The sequence below is a fragment of the Cyprinodon tularosa genome, unplaced genomic scaffold (assembly GCF_016077235.1).
Source record: "Cyprinodon tularosa strain WSP-4 unplaced genomic scaffold, ASM1607723v1 ctg306, whole genome shotgun sequence".
In the NCBI taxonomy this organism is placed as follows: domain Eukaryota; kingdom Metazoa; phylum Chordata; class Actinopteri; order Cyprinodontiformes; family Cyprinodontidae; genus Cyprinodon; species Cyprinodon tularosa.
The window spans coordinates 1794456-1811699 of NW_024039015.1; the positions used below are offsets into that span (position 1 = coordinate 1794456).

A 17244-nucleotide genomic window follows, 5' to 3' on the forward strand; every position below is an offset into this window, starting at 1 on the left:
CAACACAAAGCTATCTTAAAATCATCATCAGCTTTAATCTCCAGGTTTTTATACAAACAAGAAATTTGTCTTTGGATCCACTTTGCTCTCCGTGAAGACATTTAAAGTATGATGTGTTTAAAAAAGGAGAATAATAATAAATAAAAATATTGATTGTTAATATGTACACAAACAAGTTTTACCAAAAAGAAAGACCTAAGCAGACAGCTCCAAATAAGCATGGTATTGATCAGAGCTCTCAGGCTGTCTGTTCTTCAGATTGACAGCCTGGGGTTAGAAAGCCTGTGGCCGCTATTTTAAATGTTTAAAAATCTTAGCCCTGTACAAATCCTGCATGGAAGGAAGGTCAGCCATGCTTGTTGCAGTGTGGACCTGTCCTATTCAGTGGATGAGCCAAACCACATAAAATGAATAATTGCAGCAGAAAAGCAGTTACTGAGAAAGGTATTAAATGAGTTGCCAAAGTAAGTTCATCTCCTCTGAGCCATCTCCCAAGCAGTGTATGTGTGAGGATACCCACAGGTTACTGGTATGGTTCCTAGAAACTAAAAGTGATCCACAGTTGGCTAGACACAAGTTCACAACCTGTCTAAGCAAGCTTCTGCAGATCTACACCTATGCAGTATCTCCAAATGCCCGACAGTAGCATATAGTGCCTCCCCCACCTTAAACACCATACCTGACCTTAAGCCGCAGAGGCCAGGGGAACAGCGCGATAACCTGCAGCAATGGAAAACACAAATGCTTTCTGAAAGCTTCGGCACAACACATTTTCTCACAAAAATGCCAAAATGTCACATTCTTCAAACTTTCTGCCCACAACACAATTTTTTTTCTATATTTTTATTACCTTTGCGAGGATGCTGAAGGTTACCTGCAAACTTCTAAGAGAAATGTGGCTTTTCATGAGCTAAAAGAGATTTGTCGAGAGGTAACATACTCCATTTCGTAGTGCTTGGCAAAAACCTAAGAAAAATGAGTGCTTATATTTTTATTGTTTGTTTGTTTGTGCAAATAAAGATGACAAGTTTCGGCTGTTGTATAACTTGTGTATTGTATACCGACACCTCTTAATATAATTCATAGTAAGAATTTATCTTTCGACTTAAACTAACTACTTAATTGAGTCTGTGGGATATAGTAAAAATCCAGGTATTCGGTAAAGGAGTTTTGTAATAGTACATAATGAAAGGTAATGAAGACCAATAAACACAGCAGACAGATTGTGATTGGTTGAATTTAAAATGCTTTAGGTGGAAAAAAAAAAAAAAAAAAGCAAAAGCTTTGAACCTCCCCCCAATAACTTATGAATCAATTCTCCGGGAATAGTTTTCATCCAAACAATTGCTTTCTCTGGCCTTCAAAAATGGTCTCTTTATGGTGAAGATAAAAAGAAGACAGCAATAAAATGTTTGCAGTTTGCCATGGGGTATGTAGAGGTAAAAAAAAACATGCTCTGGTCAGATGAGATTAAAGCTGACCTGTCCGCTGACCTGGAGGGATGGGGGGGGGGGGGGGAACCTGATCAGTGATGGCAGCATCATGCTGTGGGGAAGCTTTTCCTTAGCTCAAACTGAAGTTAAATTAAGAATTGATGGAGACTTAAAGATGCCCTACTTCCAATTATATGATGCCATCAACTGATTTTCCTTAGATAGAAAACTTTGAATCAATTTGACTGGATGATTTGGTGAACTGTAAAGTGCCTTGAGATGACATGTGTTGTGAATTGGCGCTATAGGAATAAACTGAATTGAATTGAACTGAATTGAAACCACCAATAAAAATGTTTAGGATTTTTCAGTATCTAAATTTTCGTTAAAAAAAAAGAAAAAAAAAAAAAAACGCCCAGAAGTTATAATTATAGCTATGAAACACAGTTCTGCATTGTTTACTGATTAAAGGTGTTAGGATTCCAGTTTGTGTGGGTTGTTTGTGTATTTTTCTCTCTCCACCACCAGTAGGTGCCCTGTTCACGTTGGGCCTCCCTGCACACCTGCGGCTCGTTGGATCATTATCTGGAGGAGTATTTGAGCAGTGGGCTGTCACTAACCTCGACGCCAGAGTGTTTGCCAGTTTTGGGTACTCTAGCCAAGCTGAGATTAGCTGAGTCTAACCTAACCTAAGCTTTGTTCCTCTGAGTCTTATATGGTTTTTGTCTTTGCTCTTCGGCAGGAAGCCTTCCTGTGTAACTGGATGCCTGGCCTTCTTCCCCTGGAAGGATTAATTGAGTTCACACTGAACAGGGGAAAACATCAACATGAGCCGTTCAAGTCCCTTTCGGAAATCCAAGTGACAGCCCGCTCCATTGCCTCTCTCGGTCCAACACATGTCTACCTGCCCGCTCTCCAAGTTCCATCTTCTCTGGATAAACCCACACAGACTGGATTCAAGGATAAACAAGAGACCCCCTCAAACGTGAGTCCCACTCCAACAGTATTCAAGCTTCAGTCAACTTTTCTACGGTCCCTGAACTGATCACTGTGATCTCCCCTCCAGACTTTCCAGTTCCGGTTCACCAGTTCACTGAGTTCCAGATCCAACTCCTGTACTCATTCCCTCAATAAACCTGTTTAACTTTTTCCCTGGTTCTGAGTGGTTCTCTGCATGTGGGTCAGATCTCTTAAAACAATCATGACAAAAGGAGCTAAATATACATGCATGCCACACTTTTCAGATTGTTTTATTTTAAGAAAATTTCTATTTTACTGATTTTTTTTAAAGAGTGATAATTAATTTTACATTATTCTCAAAAGAAAATCATAAATCCTTTAGCAGAAAAACTAATTTCTACAAGCAGAGACGGCAAAGCATGAGTAGGCTAAATGTAAGACAAGGCTGCAGAGAGTTTTCTGTTCTTTTTCTTATCTGCATTCTAAAAAGCATCTTGGTCTTTTTCGCCCTGCAGTAAAGTTTCCTCTGCAGGATGGCACACAGGGGAGAGTTGGAGAAATGAAATGCAAAACATCACCAAACTTCGAGGCTGGCTTTTTTTGGGAAATGAGGAAATAAAAAACAGAACAAGAAAAGTGTGAGGTGCGAGTCTAAGCAGCCTAAAAAATACCCATGGTGGGTGAGCAAGGGGTGTGTGAGCTGGTGGGTGTCGCTGCTGATGTCACACCCCCTCCAACAGCCGCGATTGGACCCTAATTAGAAATCTCGGCAGCAAATAGATAGGCGTCCTGCATGATTGAGCCCAAAGTGGCTGATGCCAAAAAAAAAAAAAAAAAAAACTAGTGCAGGGGCGGAGAGGAGCGGAGCAGACAGACAGAGAGCTGCCAGGCTGCGCTGACAGCAGAGGTTTACATCCGAGCGCCGGAGACGTGCTGGACTTTCTACGCTGAGACGCTCCCAGGTGATAATATTCACACAGAAAAAAAAAGAGAGAGCCTTGATCTTTATAAACACAAAGAGAGCGGAGGAAGAGAGGACGCAACGCTGTTCGGAGAGACTGACGAGGCAAGTGCGAAGGAGAGTCGGCACCAAGTTGCTTCTGCGCTCCGCTGCTGCGCCGATGGCATCCGTGCTTGGAAACAGCAGCCGCGGCTCGGGCGCTCCGAGCGGCCAGGTTAGATGCAAGCTGAAGCGGAGGAGGAGGAGGCGATCCAAGAGGAGAGGTACGGCAACTTTTGAAGCCCCTTATTCTTCCCGTTTTACCCCCTCATTTAGATTAAAGGGGAGGCCGTGCGCAACGTGGCGGATAGGCGCGCGCATCGCTCGCCTCTGCGCTGCGCTCCGCAACTATCCGCGGTGAAAAGTGGCTTTTTTGTTCTAAAAGCGAACAAATTCACCTCGTTGAAGTCAGAAATAAAACGCTCAGTTTGTTTCAGTGAAATATATTGTCTCTTTCCTCTTAAGTTGTACTTTATTATTATTACTTTTTGGTAAAAGCACTAAAATCCAAATTGGATAAGAAATTATTAGATTTTTCTTTTATAATGGGGTTTCACTTTTGTCTTTACGCAACAAAATCCTGTCTTTCCTTCCTTACTGCAAATGCTAAAATATTTAGTATGATCTAGTTTGCTTAATTTCTCTCAGGCCAGTATACTTTTTAATCACTTCTACATAATGCCCAGTGATTACACTGCACTCTATTAAAAAGGGGGAGGAAAAAAAAGATTTGTGCAAACTATATTTAGATCTCGCAGAAAGATTGCAGGGATAATCCTAATAATTTTCCTAATGGGTTCCCCTCTGCACTCCTGTCTCTTTTATAAAATGTATTTCTCCTCACTGCTTCATGAGTTTAGCACTTTCTTTAGGTCTGAGCAATGAAAAAGTCACGTTAGACAATCTATTAAGAACATGCCAAACGAAGAGGTGGAAAAAGCAGCAAAAATAATACATGTTTAGGTAAAAAAAATAAATATATACTTTTATTGTTATTATACATTTAGGTTTCTGTTAAATTAGAAATTCTTTAATCAGTTTTAGTGCATTTAAATGAGTCCCAAATGGAGCCATCTGCACACAGTAGTATAGGCAAACGGCAAAGTGTAAAACAATCAGTTGGATCTATAATGGAAGCAGGAAAAGCATGCTGATTTCACTGACTTTTTCTCCCAATGTGGCAGCCGGCACTGTAATGGATGCTGACGGGGGATCATGGTAAACAAATCCCCCTGTGCAGTTTTATGCCGTCTTTGCAGATGATATTATATCAAACAGACTAACACTTACAAGCAACAATAATAAAAACTTCACAAATCCAAGCCCTTCTGTCTGACAAACCTTTATACCTCAGCATGAGAGACACCATGCTTTCTTTTTTATTTGCAGACTTGACCACACTTTGCCATCCATCCACTTTCCAGATCAATCTGTGATTGTTGGATAATTTGAGCATTATTTCATTTCACAGCCAAAAAAATAAAATAAAAATATCGGGATGACATTTTTCGAAAGAATCATCAATGAAAGCTCCTATCCTGCAGCATATGGATAGTTATTTCCTAAAGCATTTTAGCAATTACCATTAAGATGTCAAAAGCCGATTCATGCTGATGCATCACACTAAATGATTGTTTATTCTGCCTATTTTGTCTTCTTTAAGGACCTCTAATAAAAGAATAAGGGGAGATTTAAAGAAAAACAGCTGCAGCACATTTAGTTGTATTTAGTTTTATGTATCAGCAATGAAAACATGAAAAGTGTGTGTTCTGTTTGTGCTGGAAGATGCTGATGTGCAGCCCCATTTACACGTTGGAACGTGGACGGAGGCTCGGAGCACGTTGACGTATCCGACAGCGACTGAACGCATAACGAGCTTCCATTAACACTTTTTGCTTGTCATCAAAGTGCAAAACAGACGACCACAAACTTCATTTCCATAACCTCTTGATTTTTAATAGCCCAAGTAATTGAGACAAGGGAGACAATACATAAAATATAGTGCCGAGGCAAATGTATTTACATAATGGAAACGGCAGAATTGGTTCCACAACATTAAGCATTGCATATGAGCGTCGCACAAACGCGGGCGTGCAGATTAGCTGACGGGCCTTTCGGGGTGTGTTTGTGAAGTGGGGGCTAATTTATCAGTGCTGCTGATTCACTCTGATAACACGGGACATTAAGAGGCCCTGCTCAGGGGACCGATCGGAAATGAACTGTGTCCGTGGCCGGAGTTGGATCCCTCTCTTAGATGTTTTCTCGCTGTTTTATGCTTTTCTTAAATCGTCAGATTATTATCCCTCCACACACACACTCACAAGCACACACTTCAAACTTCAGCACAGATTATGCATAAGCCTGGCCAAATTCTTTTTCTCATTTTCTTTATCATTGTGTCAAATCTTTCCTCTGAAATACCAAATCAGTGTCATCAGGATATTTTCACACAATTATTTTAAAGCAGAAACAAAGTCACAGAGGGATTACTGCATGGCATTTAGGGATTAATCTCTTGAAAAGGCTGCAGATTATTTGTAGATGGACTCATAAAAAGCTGTGTGTGTATTCTGTAAGCAGAGTCTGTTCTGCTACTTCTATTAATTTCCTTTTTACTTTTTTTTTTTTATGGGACAAACAAATAACCCCAGAAGATTTGGGTGCAATTTAGTTGGGTTTAATTTTTTTGTCAGCCTGACCCATCAATGCTGGAAATTCCTGGAAATCACTGTAACACCCATCGGCCCTCGCTTCCTTTGCTCCTACCTCTTCAGCATTTATTTATGAGCACGTTTGACCAGCCTATTAATTAATCTTTTGATTCACACCAGCATCGATGAAGGGATGCTGGTAGCACAAGAACATTTGAGTGGATGTGTCACAGTCCTTTTTTTATTGATGAATGCGCTCTGTGGATTAATAGCTGTCAATCATCTGCGTACGTTTTAAATGTAGTATACATACAACAGTCCTGTCTTTCTATCCACAAATATAAGCGCTATAGAGATTTATGACCCAACTTCTTTTTTTCCCTTTTTCTTTTTTTTACAGCCACACTCATCAGCATGTAGTCCCACTACAGTATATCAGCATGTCATCAAGAGCGCCAAGGGGGGAAAGAAAAACACAGTGAGAGCAACATAATTTATGTAGCAATTACTGTTTACGCCCTCGTTCACCGCAAGGCGGTGGCAGAGGAGTCCAGTTAGGGATTTAAAGGAGGGGGGATCGGATTCAGGCTGGAATAGATGCTTGTTGGTAAGGCAAGATGATGGGGGTCTCCTCCTCCTCCTTAAGCAAGACAGGTCCCTTATTGTGTGACATACAGGTTAGAAGAAGGGAGCGTGAACTGCTGCCTGTTCAGTTTCATCACTGTCCCTTTTAGCTGCTGCTGGCATTGATAAAGGGGGTGTCGAGTCCAGGCCAGAGGTCAGGCAGGAGAGGGTTTTTTTTTATTTTTTCTTTACATCCACAAATCCATATTTGATACATTTATTGTCTGGCGTAAGAATTGTTTCCGGCAAACAGAAACAGTTTTATCTTTTTGTTCCTCAAGATGAAGCGTTTCAACTTGATCCATACACACATTGAACATTTTTTTTATTTTTTATTTTTGCAAACGTTTTAGATATTTTATACGGATTAGTTGCTTCCTGGTATTTAGGTATATATTACGGCTGTTGCCATCATATTTGTGTTTTCCCTTTTTTTTTCTTTTTTTTTCTTTAACTGAGGGAACCAATGGATGGGACTGAAGTCAGATCCCCAGAAACCAGGAAGTAGGCGGGTCTTTCCACAGGGCCATGCAGCCTACATAGGAGATGAGCAAAAGCGGGAAAAAAATAAAATAAAAGGGAAAACACAAATATGACGGCGACAGCCGTAACAGTATATTATAGCTTTGAAAAGTTACTTTAAGCTGTCAAGGGGAGACACAGCATTTTGAACATACATGTGGTTGGACCTTGGTAGCCACACTCACACTTTACACAGTCACACATTTTATTTTTTGTATAAAAACAAATAATACATTGACAAGCAAGGATCCAACTGCTGGTTTATTAATGTTGTGAAAAATGTTATGGTTTCAAAACAACAAAGAAATCATTTTGTAGTGGGAATAAAGTATTCAACTATTGACCCTAGTTAAATAAACGGACATTGATGGATTCCAGTCAGTCGGCACGTTATTTTCTTACAGTTCATCATACAGCCCTTACGGCACAGTAATCAGCCCTGTTTGGACTAGACAGAGTTTGTCTCCCTTACTTATGTTGATGAAAAAACTCTGAAGGTTGTCTCGGAGTAAAAAACAAATTACACACACTTTAACAAACCTTGAGAAACAATTTGGCTTGTCGTGGGGATAAGTACGTTTTGTCTAAAACCACCCCTCACTCAGACATTTTCTCAGCCTTGCAGGTGAAACAAACTGAGTAAAAACATTTTTCACTGGATAAACAGCATAACTAAATATATGAGAGATGAGAAATGTAAAATTTCCGACCACAGCCTTTAAAAATTGGATCCTTATAATGTTTTGACTAAGGAAGTTTTAAGAGTTTTTGTCTTCTAAGAGGAGAACCGAGCAATGCTGGTAACTCCTATAAAGGTAACACATTTAAATGGATGGTATGTCTGTTACACTGCAAAAATGATCTCAAAATAAGTAAAAATGTCTTAAATTAAGGGTATTTACCCTTAATTTGAGCAGGTAAATAAGATGATTTGCCAATGGAATGAGTATTTTTACTCTTAAAATAAGGTATCTAGATAAAATGCACTTGAAATAAGACAATATAATTGTTTTTTCTTATTTTAAGCGTAAATTGTCTTGTTCCATTGGCAAAATGTCTCACTTAAATCCTTAATTCAAGAAAAAATGCACTTATTTTAAAAAGAAATGACTTATTTAGATTTCATTTTTTTGCAGTGTAGGCAGCAGAAAGAAGGCTAATGATCTCTGCCAATAACCCGATTTACTAACCAGCTACTCTCAATTTAAAATAGTATTGTTTTTAAAAGAGAACAGTTGCACCAAAAGCTTTAATATTGCATAAAATATGTACATAAAACAGGAAATAAATGTACCATGTGCTTTTTCTGTATTTTTGTTTTGTTCAAATTTAGAATAAAATTTTTGAAGCTAAGATTTTCTGTTTACGTGTGGATTTTTTTTGAGTTGCTTAAAATTGTCTAAGGTTTTTTTTCCCCAGCTCTGGTCTAATTATAGTTTGGCATAGGTAAACCATCCCCATCCCTAGTGACACTGAAGGAATAACCCCATGCTAACAGTGGATGGAGGTTGTTTTTGGTTAATACCTAGAAACTGTATAGTTTATGTATAGTTATACCTCGATAACCTCACACCGCCACATACTAGTCATAGGAGAAGAAAGGGGAGTATGATGTGAAAAGGAATCAAATCGTTGCTCTTAAAAGAAAAAAAAGGTCAGCTTGAGTTTAAAGTGCTTTTGTTTGCTTTTGAGTTCTTCAAGATAAACCCCTCTTACATTATTCAAATGATACTAAAGAAATTTACCAGAAAGAGTCTTGACAAATATCAATTTTTCATGTCTTGTTTTTGCATCTTGCTCCTCGAAGCAACAGCCTCGGTTCCATTCCAGCTGCATGCACATACGTTCAGCGTCAAGCCTGTTTTTCTCCAGTCATTTTCCTGCCTGCCTCCCCGCTATCATCTGTCAAATTGTAGAAGGAAAAAAACAAACAAAACAATGTTTCAATATAAATCCTGTAACAGCTACAACAGTTTTTAAGCAAAGGCACAAAGCACAGTGACAAAGACATGCAAATTCCGAACACAATTCTTTGTAATGTGAAACACAATATGCACGCGGAGGCTGAATGATAGCAGCAATAAAAAGCTAGCTGTGAGGAAGAAATTAAATACTAAAGACAGGGATATGCTCATTGCCAAGACTTACTGGAAAAAGACCAGTGTTGAGTAAAACAAGTAGAGACTTTCTCCTTTTTAGTGCTGGGAATGCTATTTTTGATTAAACACGTTTAGTTTTTCTGGTAAAACCAGCTATGACAGTCTCTGCAAACATGAGAAAAAAAAATCTTAGCATCTAGACCCATGGAGAGTGCATCAAGGCAAATGCATGTAGAGCTTTGTGCAGGTTACCCGTGCCACTGGTTTACAAATGTAGGTTCAATCACAGCAGGGATGAAAGCGGGGCGGTGTTGCTTCCGTGTCGGGGCGCCCCAATGTCACAGCGTGTGCCGTGAGAGGACGGCAGGGAAGAGATATTTTGCAGATGTGAAGCTCCATGTTTCCTTAAGCCCCAACAAACACTTCTGTCACATTTGTTTGTGCTGGTGTTGATAATGGCATTAGGGGCTGCGACGGAAAGACCGCTGGCATTTATGAGGTTAATGAAGGTCGGTGCCGGCGGAAACTGCAGCGCTCCGCTGTGTGTGCTCGCATGGCTTTGTGAATTTACAGGAGCTTCCTGATTAAGGGTAGCGGCAGAGAGGTCGGTCCGCTCAGGATACTGCGTCCTCCAAATGACTGTGCATTTAGCAGAAGGGCGAGAAGAAAAAAAAGGTTTGTACTACTGACTGTGGTCTCATGAGGACAGGAGACAAAATGACCAAAGAAAAGGAATAACGCAAGTTTGTTGCATTTGCATAATTAGCAATTATCTTATAATAGTCCCTCCCGGCTTTTTGGAGCTTAGCGGTGAAACATTGTGCTTAAAGTTCAGGAGCAACAAATAAACTTGAGGAGGGAATGACTCATTAATGCAAACGTTCGGACTCTCAGTGGGCCGCCTTGGTCACGTATGCTAAGAATAAAACAAAATCATCAAAAGAACAGATGCAGAAAAAAAAAAATCAGAAGGTGACACTTAAGTTAATTAGTCTGTTGTTTCATGACTCCCACAGTTGGAATGATAACAGTATTACTCACACTGTAAATAACTTGTTGCACTTGTCGCTATGACGACTAAACACAAACAGTTTAATTGAGTTAGTCATGCGTTACGCTTCATCAATCTGTCCACAACAGCTTTCAAAAACAATGACTACTTTAGATGAGATGTTGGAGAGTGCCACAGCGCTAATGTGGCGGTTCCTGTGATGGGAAAGGAATCTGGAGTGTAACAGAGAAGTCCATATTGTAATTTGCTTGCATGTCTGATTGTATTCCAACTCAGAGTAGTTTTGTTAAGTATATGTCGGTGTGCAGCCGCCAGCAGGGACCTGCGTGACATTGTAAACAAAGACAGAGCGCACAGTGATAACGTCAAAGGCGTTATCACTTCCTGTCAGTGTCCTCTAGACAAAGCAATGTGGAGATGACTACAGTGAAAAAGATGGAGCAAAACTGCCTGGGAGCCATTGTCAGGTGATTCTGAGACTGTGTCGGATGTGAGCAGCGCTGTAGGTAGTTGCTGTTGGAAACAGCTGTCAAACTTCTTACCGCACACATAAGAGAAGCGTGGAAATGCTCCTTTAATTAACAAAATAGTAATTCCAAATAAGATCAACGGTTTCAAATATAATTTAATCCACTTTGATCATAGTTTCTTTTAACACTTTTCTTTTAAATGTGCAGATGATTTAGAACTTGAGTAGTTTTGCAGGTAAGTATGGGTCCAGTATAAGATTTTTATGATTTTGAAAAATGGATTTTTTTTAATTATAATATTTACAAGAGACTAATTTAACTTCAAATTGAAAAGGAACTCGTATGTAAAAGTTACTTAAAAGACACGCGTCAAGAAGAAAATATGTATTTAACTCTAGGAGTTAAAGATGGAATAACCTTTTTTTTGTTGCAGAGATGATGCTTTCATCTGCTTGACTTATATGAAAATGTAAATAAGTTTGAACAACTCTGCAATAACTATGCACCATAAACTCATCATTTTTAGAAACAAAGTAGTATAAGACCCAGGTTGGGAAGAAGTAAAAGTTTTGCATTTCCTCTTCATGGAAAAGAAGTTTCCATCTACATGAAATAGTAGCTAAAATATCAATGCAGAGCCGTTAGTTGGTAACAGCATCAAAATTAAAAGAATTTGAAAATGCACAAGATCCAACTGAATTTTGGGTCATTTCGGGAAGTAGATATTAATTCAACCTGGATGGACTCGCACAGGGAAAAGTTGCAATTACTAAGATTTTACTGACATGAATTAAACAAATTCTTTGGCGGTTGGATTCTGGCAGAAGACTTCGATGCAGTCAATTGACATTCATTCGGATGAATCGCTTAGGAAAATAATTCGAGTAGTCTTTCCTCCGGGACCCGGACACTGGTGGTGGAATAAGCTGGAGCTGGGTCAGAGGTGGGGGAAAGTTTAGATGGTATGCAGGAAAAGGAGCTTTATGAACAGGATCTGAAACGATAACTGGCCTTCGATGGCGTGCGGTCTTGATGTCGTTTGGATGAAGCTTGAATGTGACACATCAGCAGGTGGTCCAGGTGAGGTTCATAAGAGTCTTCCAGATTGAATTTTCACTTAAGCTTCATTAATCTATATCACATTGCTTCACATCTGCCTTCCTTTCAAAGGAGAAGGAACCCTGTTAGTTTTCTGTAAAATCACCATTGGCTTCACGGTGTAACGTCATGTGAATTTGAGCTCCGTCAGGGTGATGAAAAGCTCTTCAAAAGCAACACTGCACCTTTAACAAGCCAAGTTTACTGCACAATTCCACCACTGACCTATAATAAAAGTTCTCTCTCTGCACCTCTGAAGTTTAATTTACCTCTAGATGTCGGTTGCTTGAATCGCTTAAAACTTTGATTGATTGTGGTAATGATTATCTGACAATTTAGGGCACTTATAGTAAATTAAAATATCTTCATTGGATGGTCTGTTCGTGCTTAAATATGTGACACACTAAATAAAATAGTGACATTAAAACAAAAGTAAAATCAGTGTTTCCTTACATGGAGTAATGCTATGCATTCCACGTTCTTCATCCTAATAAATATGCACTATTCGAACTGGCAGGAAATACAAAATGTTAGATTTTGTAAGTTTTACGCTGTTGTAATGCATTTTTCTCAACACTCCAACTTAAATAGAAACACTGGAATCAGTGTAACAGTGGCGTCAAGTAAGGACTGTAAATAAATGGCAAATGGCCTGTACTTGTATAGCACTTTATCAAGTTCAAGGACCCCAAAGCCCTTCACACTACATTTAGTCATTCACTCATTAACACACATTCACATGCCGCTAGCATTTCAAACTGAATTTTGATATGTGCTTTTAATGTATAGCTGCATTAAGAACATGCATATTGTTTAAATTTTCAAGAACACCCTGAATGTTGTGTTCGATTAAACAGTACATTCCTGCAACCACTACTACTATTTTGAGAGTTAAAGCTCTGAAATATGCAACATAATATTATTATTTAAACAAATTCATTGAAGTTTTTAGGTTAGCTGTTGATTTAGGGCAGCTGATTTTGTATTTAATACGTTGTATCCAGACAAGCACTTGTGTCTAATGTGAAGACCTGCCAATAGCAGGCAAGCGCCCCACATATCACAGTGGCAAAACATTCCTTCCGTTTATGATCCTAATTAGCTCTAACTGTGCCATCATCCCTGAGTCATCAAGCCTGGAGAGAGGCCAGATCGTTTGACGGTCGGCAGTTTCACTTTTCCCTCAGCCCTCCTATCTAACTACCTCTCTTTAACTGTTATTCCCTAATCTTTCCTCTTTCTCCCACTTTAGCAGCTCGCACAAGCTCATTGTTGTCTCCTGGCTTCCTTGGACAAGCTCACAGCAGGGTAACTGCTGCCGTGAACAGGGATATATTTCATAAGCCACAAATAGCCAAAGAAGGTGTTTGAATTTGGGCACTGAAAAGAAAAGCAGGCTTTCTGTTGTTTCCTACTAAGCGAGTTAGCCAAGAATTAAGCTGCTATTTGAAAACCGTTTGGAAATGAAAAATCCCAACAACGTGATCAGCATCCAATGAGCTGTTGACTCCACCTGACTTGAACACTTAAACTTACATCATGCTTTTGCGGGAGCACAGGAGCAGAGTGTTGTGCTGACATTGCAAAGTTATCAGTGACATTCCCCCCTCATACGGAATAATGAAATTGGATGAAGCAGCTTAAATGCTCACCGGCCCTTCTCTCGCCATCAGACTCTGTGCCTATTAGAGATAACATTAATGAAGGGGACTTTGGTTGAGAATAGACACTTCTTACTGCAGCGTGGGGTGCAGAGAATGGGGAAGGTGTAGGGTGCTAACAGCATTTATTTCCATTAATAAGAAGGAGTGTTTTACAACAGGGCCTCTCCCGAGGGCTCTCTCTAGAGGTTCCACAAAATCCTGCACCTTTTTTTTTTTTTTTCCAAGTACAGCACGTGGGACCTTTCTGCTGCAGGGTCCGTTTGTCTAAAAAGCTTGTTTTAACCTTCATTTACGCAACTTGGGCAGGGGAAGACACTCAATCACAATAATCACCGCTGTCCATCTTTTGTAGATTATTAATGTGAATGAGCAGGGAAGACTAATTAGCTGTTCATTTTAGCTGTTCAGCATGTTTTTTCTCCCACAGGCCTTAAGAAATGGTCTTAAGCTGGTGTACGGTGAATGTGAAAAGCTGATGTACTCCCTGTGGAAATCCCAGCTGATATGAAGAATCATTTAAATTGGTTTTCACCTTTACTGTCATATATATCCTATTATGTTCAAACAGAAGTTCCTGGCATAAGTTTGTTCTGTAGAAAGGTTTTAAAGCTTAAAAAGGATTGTGTAGTTTGAATGTATCAATCAAGGGAATGTATAAAAAAAAAACAACTAAATACATGTATTTACCAGGGCTGCTCAATGAAGTTGACAATTATCATTAATTGGTTAAAAAACAATGTGAGTCAACTGTTTCATTCCAGTTAGTGTTGCGCCGATGCCATTTTTTGGCCCCGATACCGATACCCGATACCTGGCTGTGCAGTATCGGCCGATACCATAATAAGGTAAAATAATTGCCATCATGGCTTTGTCAAGCTGCTGCCTACATTTGTGAAGCAGGAAAAAATCTAATACAAAGTGAATCCAGTAGAACTTTTTATTGCCTACCAGGAGTGGGTGACAATAGTTGAATAAGCTTATGGCTCTCAAAATGGTATCGGTGCCCTATTTGTTGGTACTCGCCAATACCGATACCACCATTTTAGGGCAGTATCGGGGCCCCGTCCTATACTGGTATCGGTATCGGTGCAACACTAATTCCAGTCACTGATGCTTTATTTAAAATTCAATAAGAAATAAAAAAAGAAACAACTTGTTATTTAGGCCAACAGCTTTACTGAATGATTTGTATTTATTGTAGTGATAAGCTGGGTATTAACTTATCTGCTATATCATTTTAAGGATTTTTTCACTTTATTGAAATGATGGATGAAGAGTTAATTTGCAAAACAATCTGCTTTGAGAATTTTGTCATGGTTTGGAAACTTAACTGTTAACCATTGTGTTTATGGTAGAGGGTGAAACCAATAGTAGACCAATAGTTTAGCAAATTAACTGGCTAATATTAGCTTGTTTGACTCCCAATGTTAACTTATTTACAGCAGAATAGCTGAAAGTCACAACACATTGTACATATATTGTAGCTGTTTCTGTGTTTTGCTCCATCGATATGACATTTTGTTGGATTAAAAACTTTAAAAACTCTTTTTTATTTTAGCCATAAATCAGTAAATGTAACACACAAAAAAACTTGTGTGTGATGTGGAAAGGAATCCTAGATATTTTGTAATAATTTGACTTTTTCTATTCTTTTTTTGCGAAAAATTGGACATTTTAAAAACTTTTTTTATTTTTCATATTTTGACAAATTCAGGTTTAGACAAGTTCTAATACCAGAAGACTTTTCATTGAGACTTTTCATTTGTGAAAACTAGTGTTTTTTTTTTTGTTTTTTTTACTTTAAACTTGTTTTAGTGAACATTTGATTTTAGCCCCATGCTGTATGATGAGAGGAATGTATTTACATTCACAATGTAATATATATTATTTTTTTTTTGGACAAGTCTTAGGTCAAGTCTTTAGGTCTGACTTGTTTTTTATTTTTAAAGTCAGGGAAAGTATTGTGAAAATTCTACTAGTGGAGCAACAGGTAGGGGAGGGACAGTGCTCTGCTTTTTTGCAGAACAGCAATCCAGTTGCTATTTCACTGTCTCTGGCATCTAAAAAACAAAGTCTAGCATAGTATGAAGGAAAAGTTTTGCAATTCTGAATCTGTTTTAAACCCTGGTATGCTTCCATAGCGTATCTCCCAGTCTGAAGTCTATGAAAAGATATTTAAAAATAAGAAAATAATCTCTGACAGCAGCATTGACTGTGTGGATCAGCACAGTGTTTGCTGGCACCGGTCAAGTCTGCAGAGTTTTTATTTACCTCTGGGCTGATCCTTGCGATATGCAAAGTCCTGTTTTTCAACTTTTTCTGCAGTCAGACACCGTGGTGTTTGTCTTTCTCCATGCTGCCGTGATTTTGATTTGCACAGCTTGAAGTGCTGGAGCGTAGTAGATGTGTTTGCATTTACCCAAAAAGCTAAGAGTTCCAATCAGCCATCCATTGCCGCCGATAGCTCAGAGTGTATTTGGCCTCCCCCAGATAAGGCCTGAGTATACATCCAGTCGGATTCAGCTGAATTGTTTGAACACACACACGCGCTGCTTTGGCATGGGGCTGCCTGGATGGGCTGTGTCATAGCGGGAACATTTCACCCTAACTTCTCGCAGTCAGTGGTGCTTCAGGGCTGTAACTGTTAGTAAAGGGTGAAGGGCGTGCAGAACCAGAGGCTACAAATGTTGCCTTGCATAAAGGACAAAGAAAGGATATCTTGAGGCTCAAAGTGTCCCTGAGATGCTGGAACAGATGGACCTACATAACCACCATTCCAGATTTAGACCTAAGGTAGCTGCTAGGGGAAAAAAAGAATATCTCTATATACAGTAAATCTACTTTCTGGGCTGCTTCTGTGTTTGTTTTGCTTCCTGTTATCAAGCTTCTCCCATGATCGCTGACAGCTAACATGGCTGTGAACATTAATTGCACTTTAATGGTAAGCTTATTCTGAATAGTCATTGAGATAGAAGATTGAATTTTTTGTAAGATTACATTTGTGCGATCCAATTATACCTGCAAAGACAGATCCAAATGGTTATTAAATAGACTGGAACAAGATCAGGCTTATATCTATTTTCATTTAGAGCTTTTATAGTGTTATAATATTCCGAAGCTTGTGTAAGATTCTCATGGTAAGATAACTGGGGGGGAAAAAATGCTGAAATGGTTTCAACACAATCATCTCAAAGTAAAATTTTAATGTACTTTTAATTTACTTTGATTTCAACCGTTTATTTACTGTAATAAAATTAATGAGGTCATAAATTAACTCATGATGTGTGGTTAATTTTACTAGATATGCGATTAACCAAGAAATGTGTAATATTACAGTGTTTTCTTTACACACTTTGAAGAGGCATTACAGAGTTTTCTAATAATACTGCCACCTGTGGCCGAATCACAGAACTGCTGCAGTTCTTGTAGCTCTTGCTTATGCTCTAAAACAGGGGTCTTTAACGTTTTGCAGGCCAAGGACCCCCAAACTGATGGCAAGATGGAGCGGAGACTTCCTAAGTATATGTATGTATATATATATATATATATATATATATATAGTATGAAATTGTGTTATATCAAACTGGTCCTATAGTCACTCTGTTACAGATGGAGTAATGTAACGAATTATGCAATTATTAAAGTATTTCTGATTCAGATTACTTGTATATAGGACAGGTGTTGTGAATGAAATGGTGCCCAGCTTGAAAG

General features: G+C 38.9%; 1 protein-coding gene across 2 annotated transcripts in view; it reads left to right on the top strand.

The window, feature by feature from the left end:
* The first annotated feature begins 3207 nt into the window (after positions 1-3207).
* adarb2 (adenosine deaminase RNA specific B2 (inactive)) overlaps positions 3208-17244 on the top strand; it is a 303296-nt gene continuing 289259 nt past the window's right edge. For both annotated transcript variants that reach the window (XM_038292043.1, XM_038292044.1), the window contains exon 1: positions 3208-3617. In XM_038292043.1, coding sequence (XP_038147971.1) covers positions 3515-3617 — 103 coding nt within the window. In that variant the 5' untranslated portion in view covers positions 3208-3514. The remainder of the gene's footprint in view (positions 3618-17244) is intronic.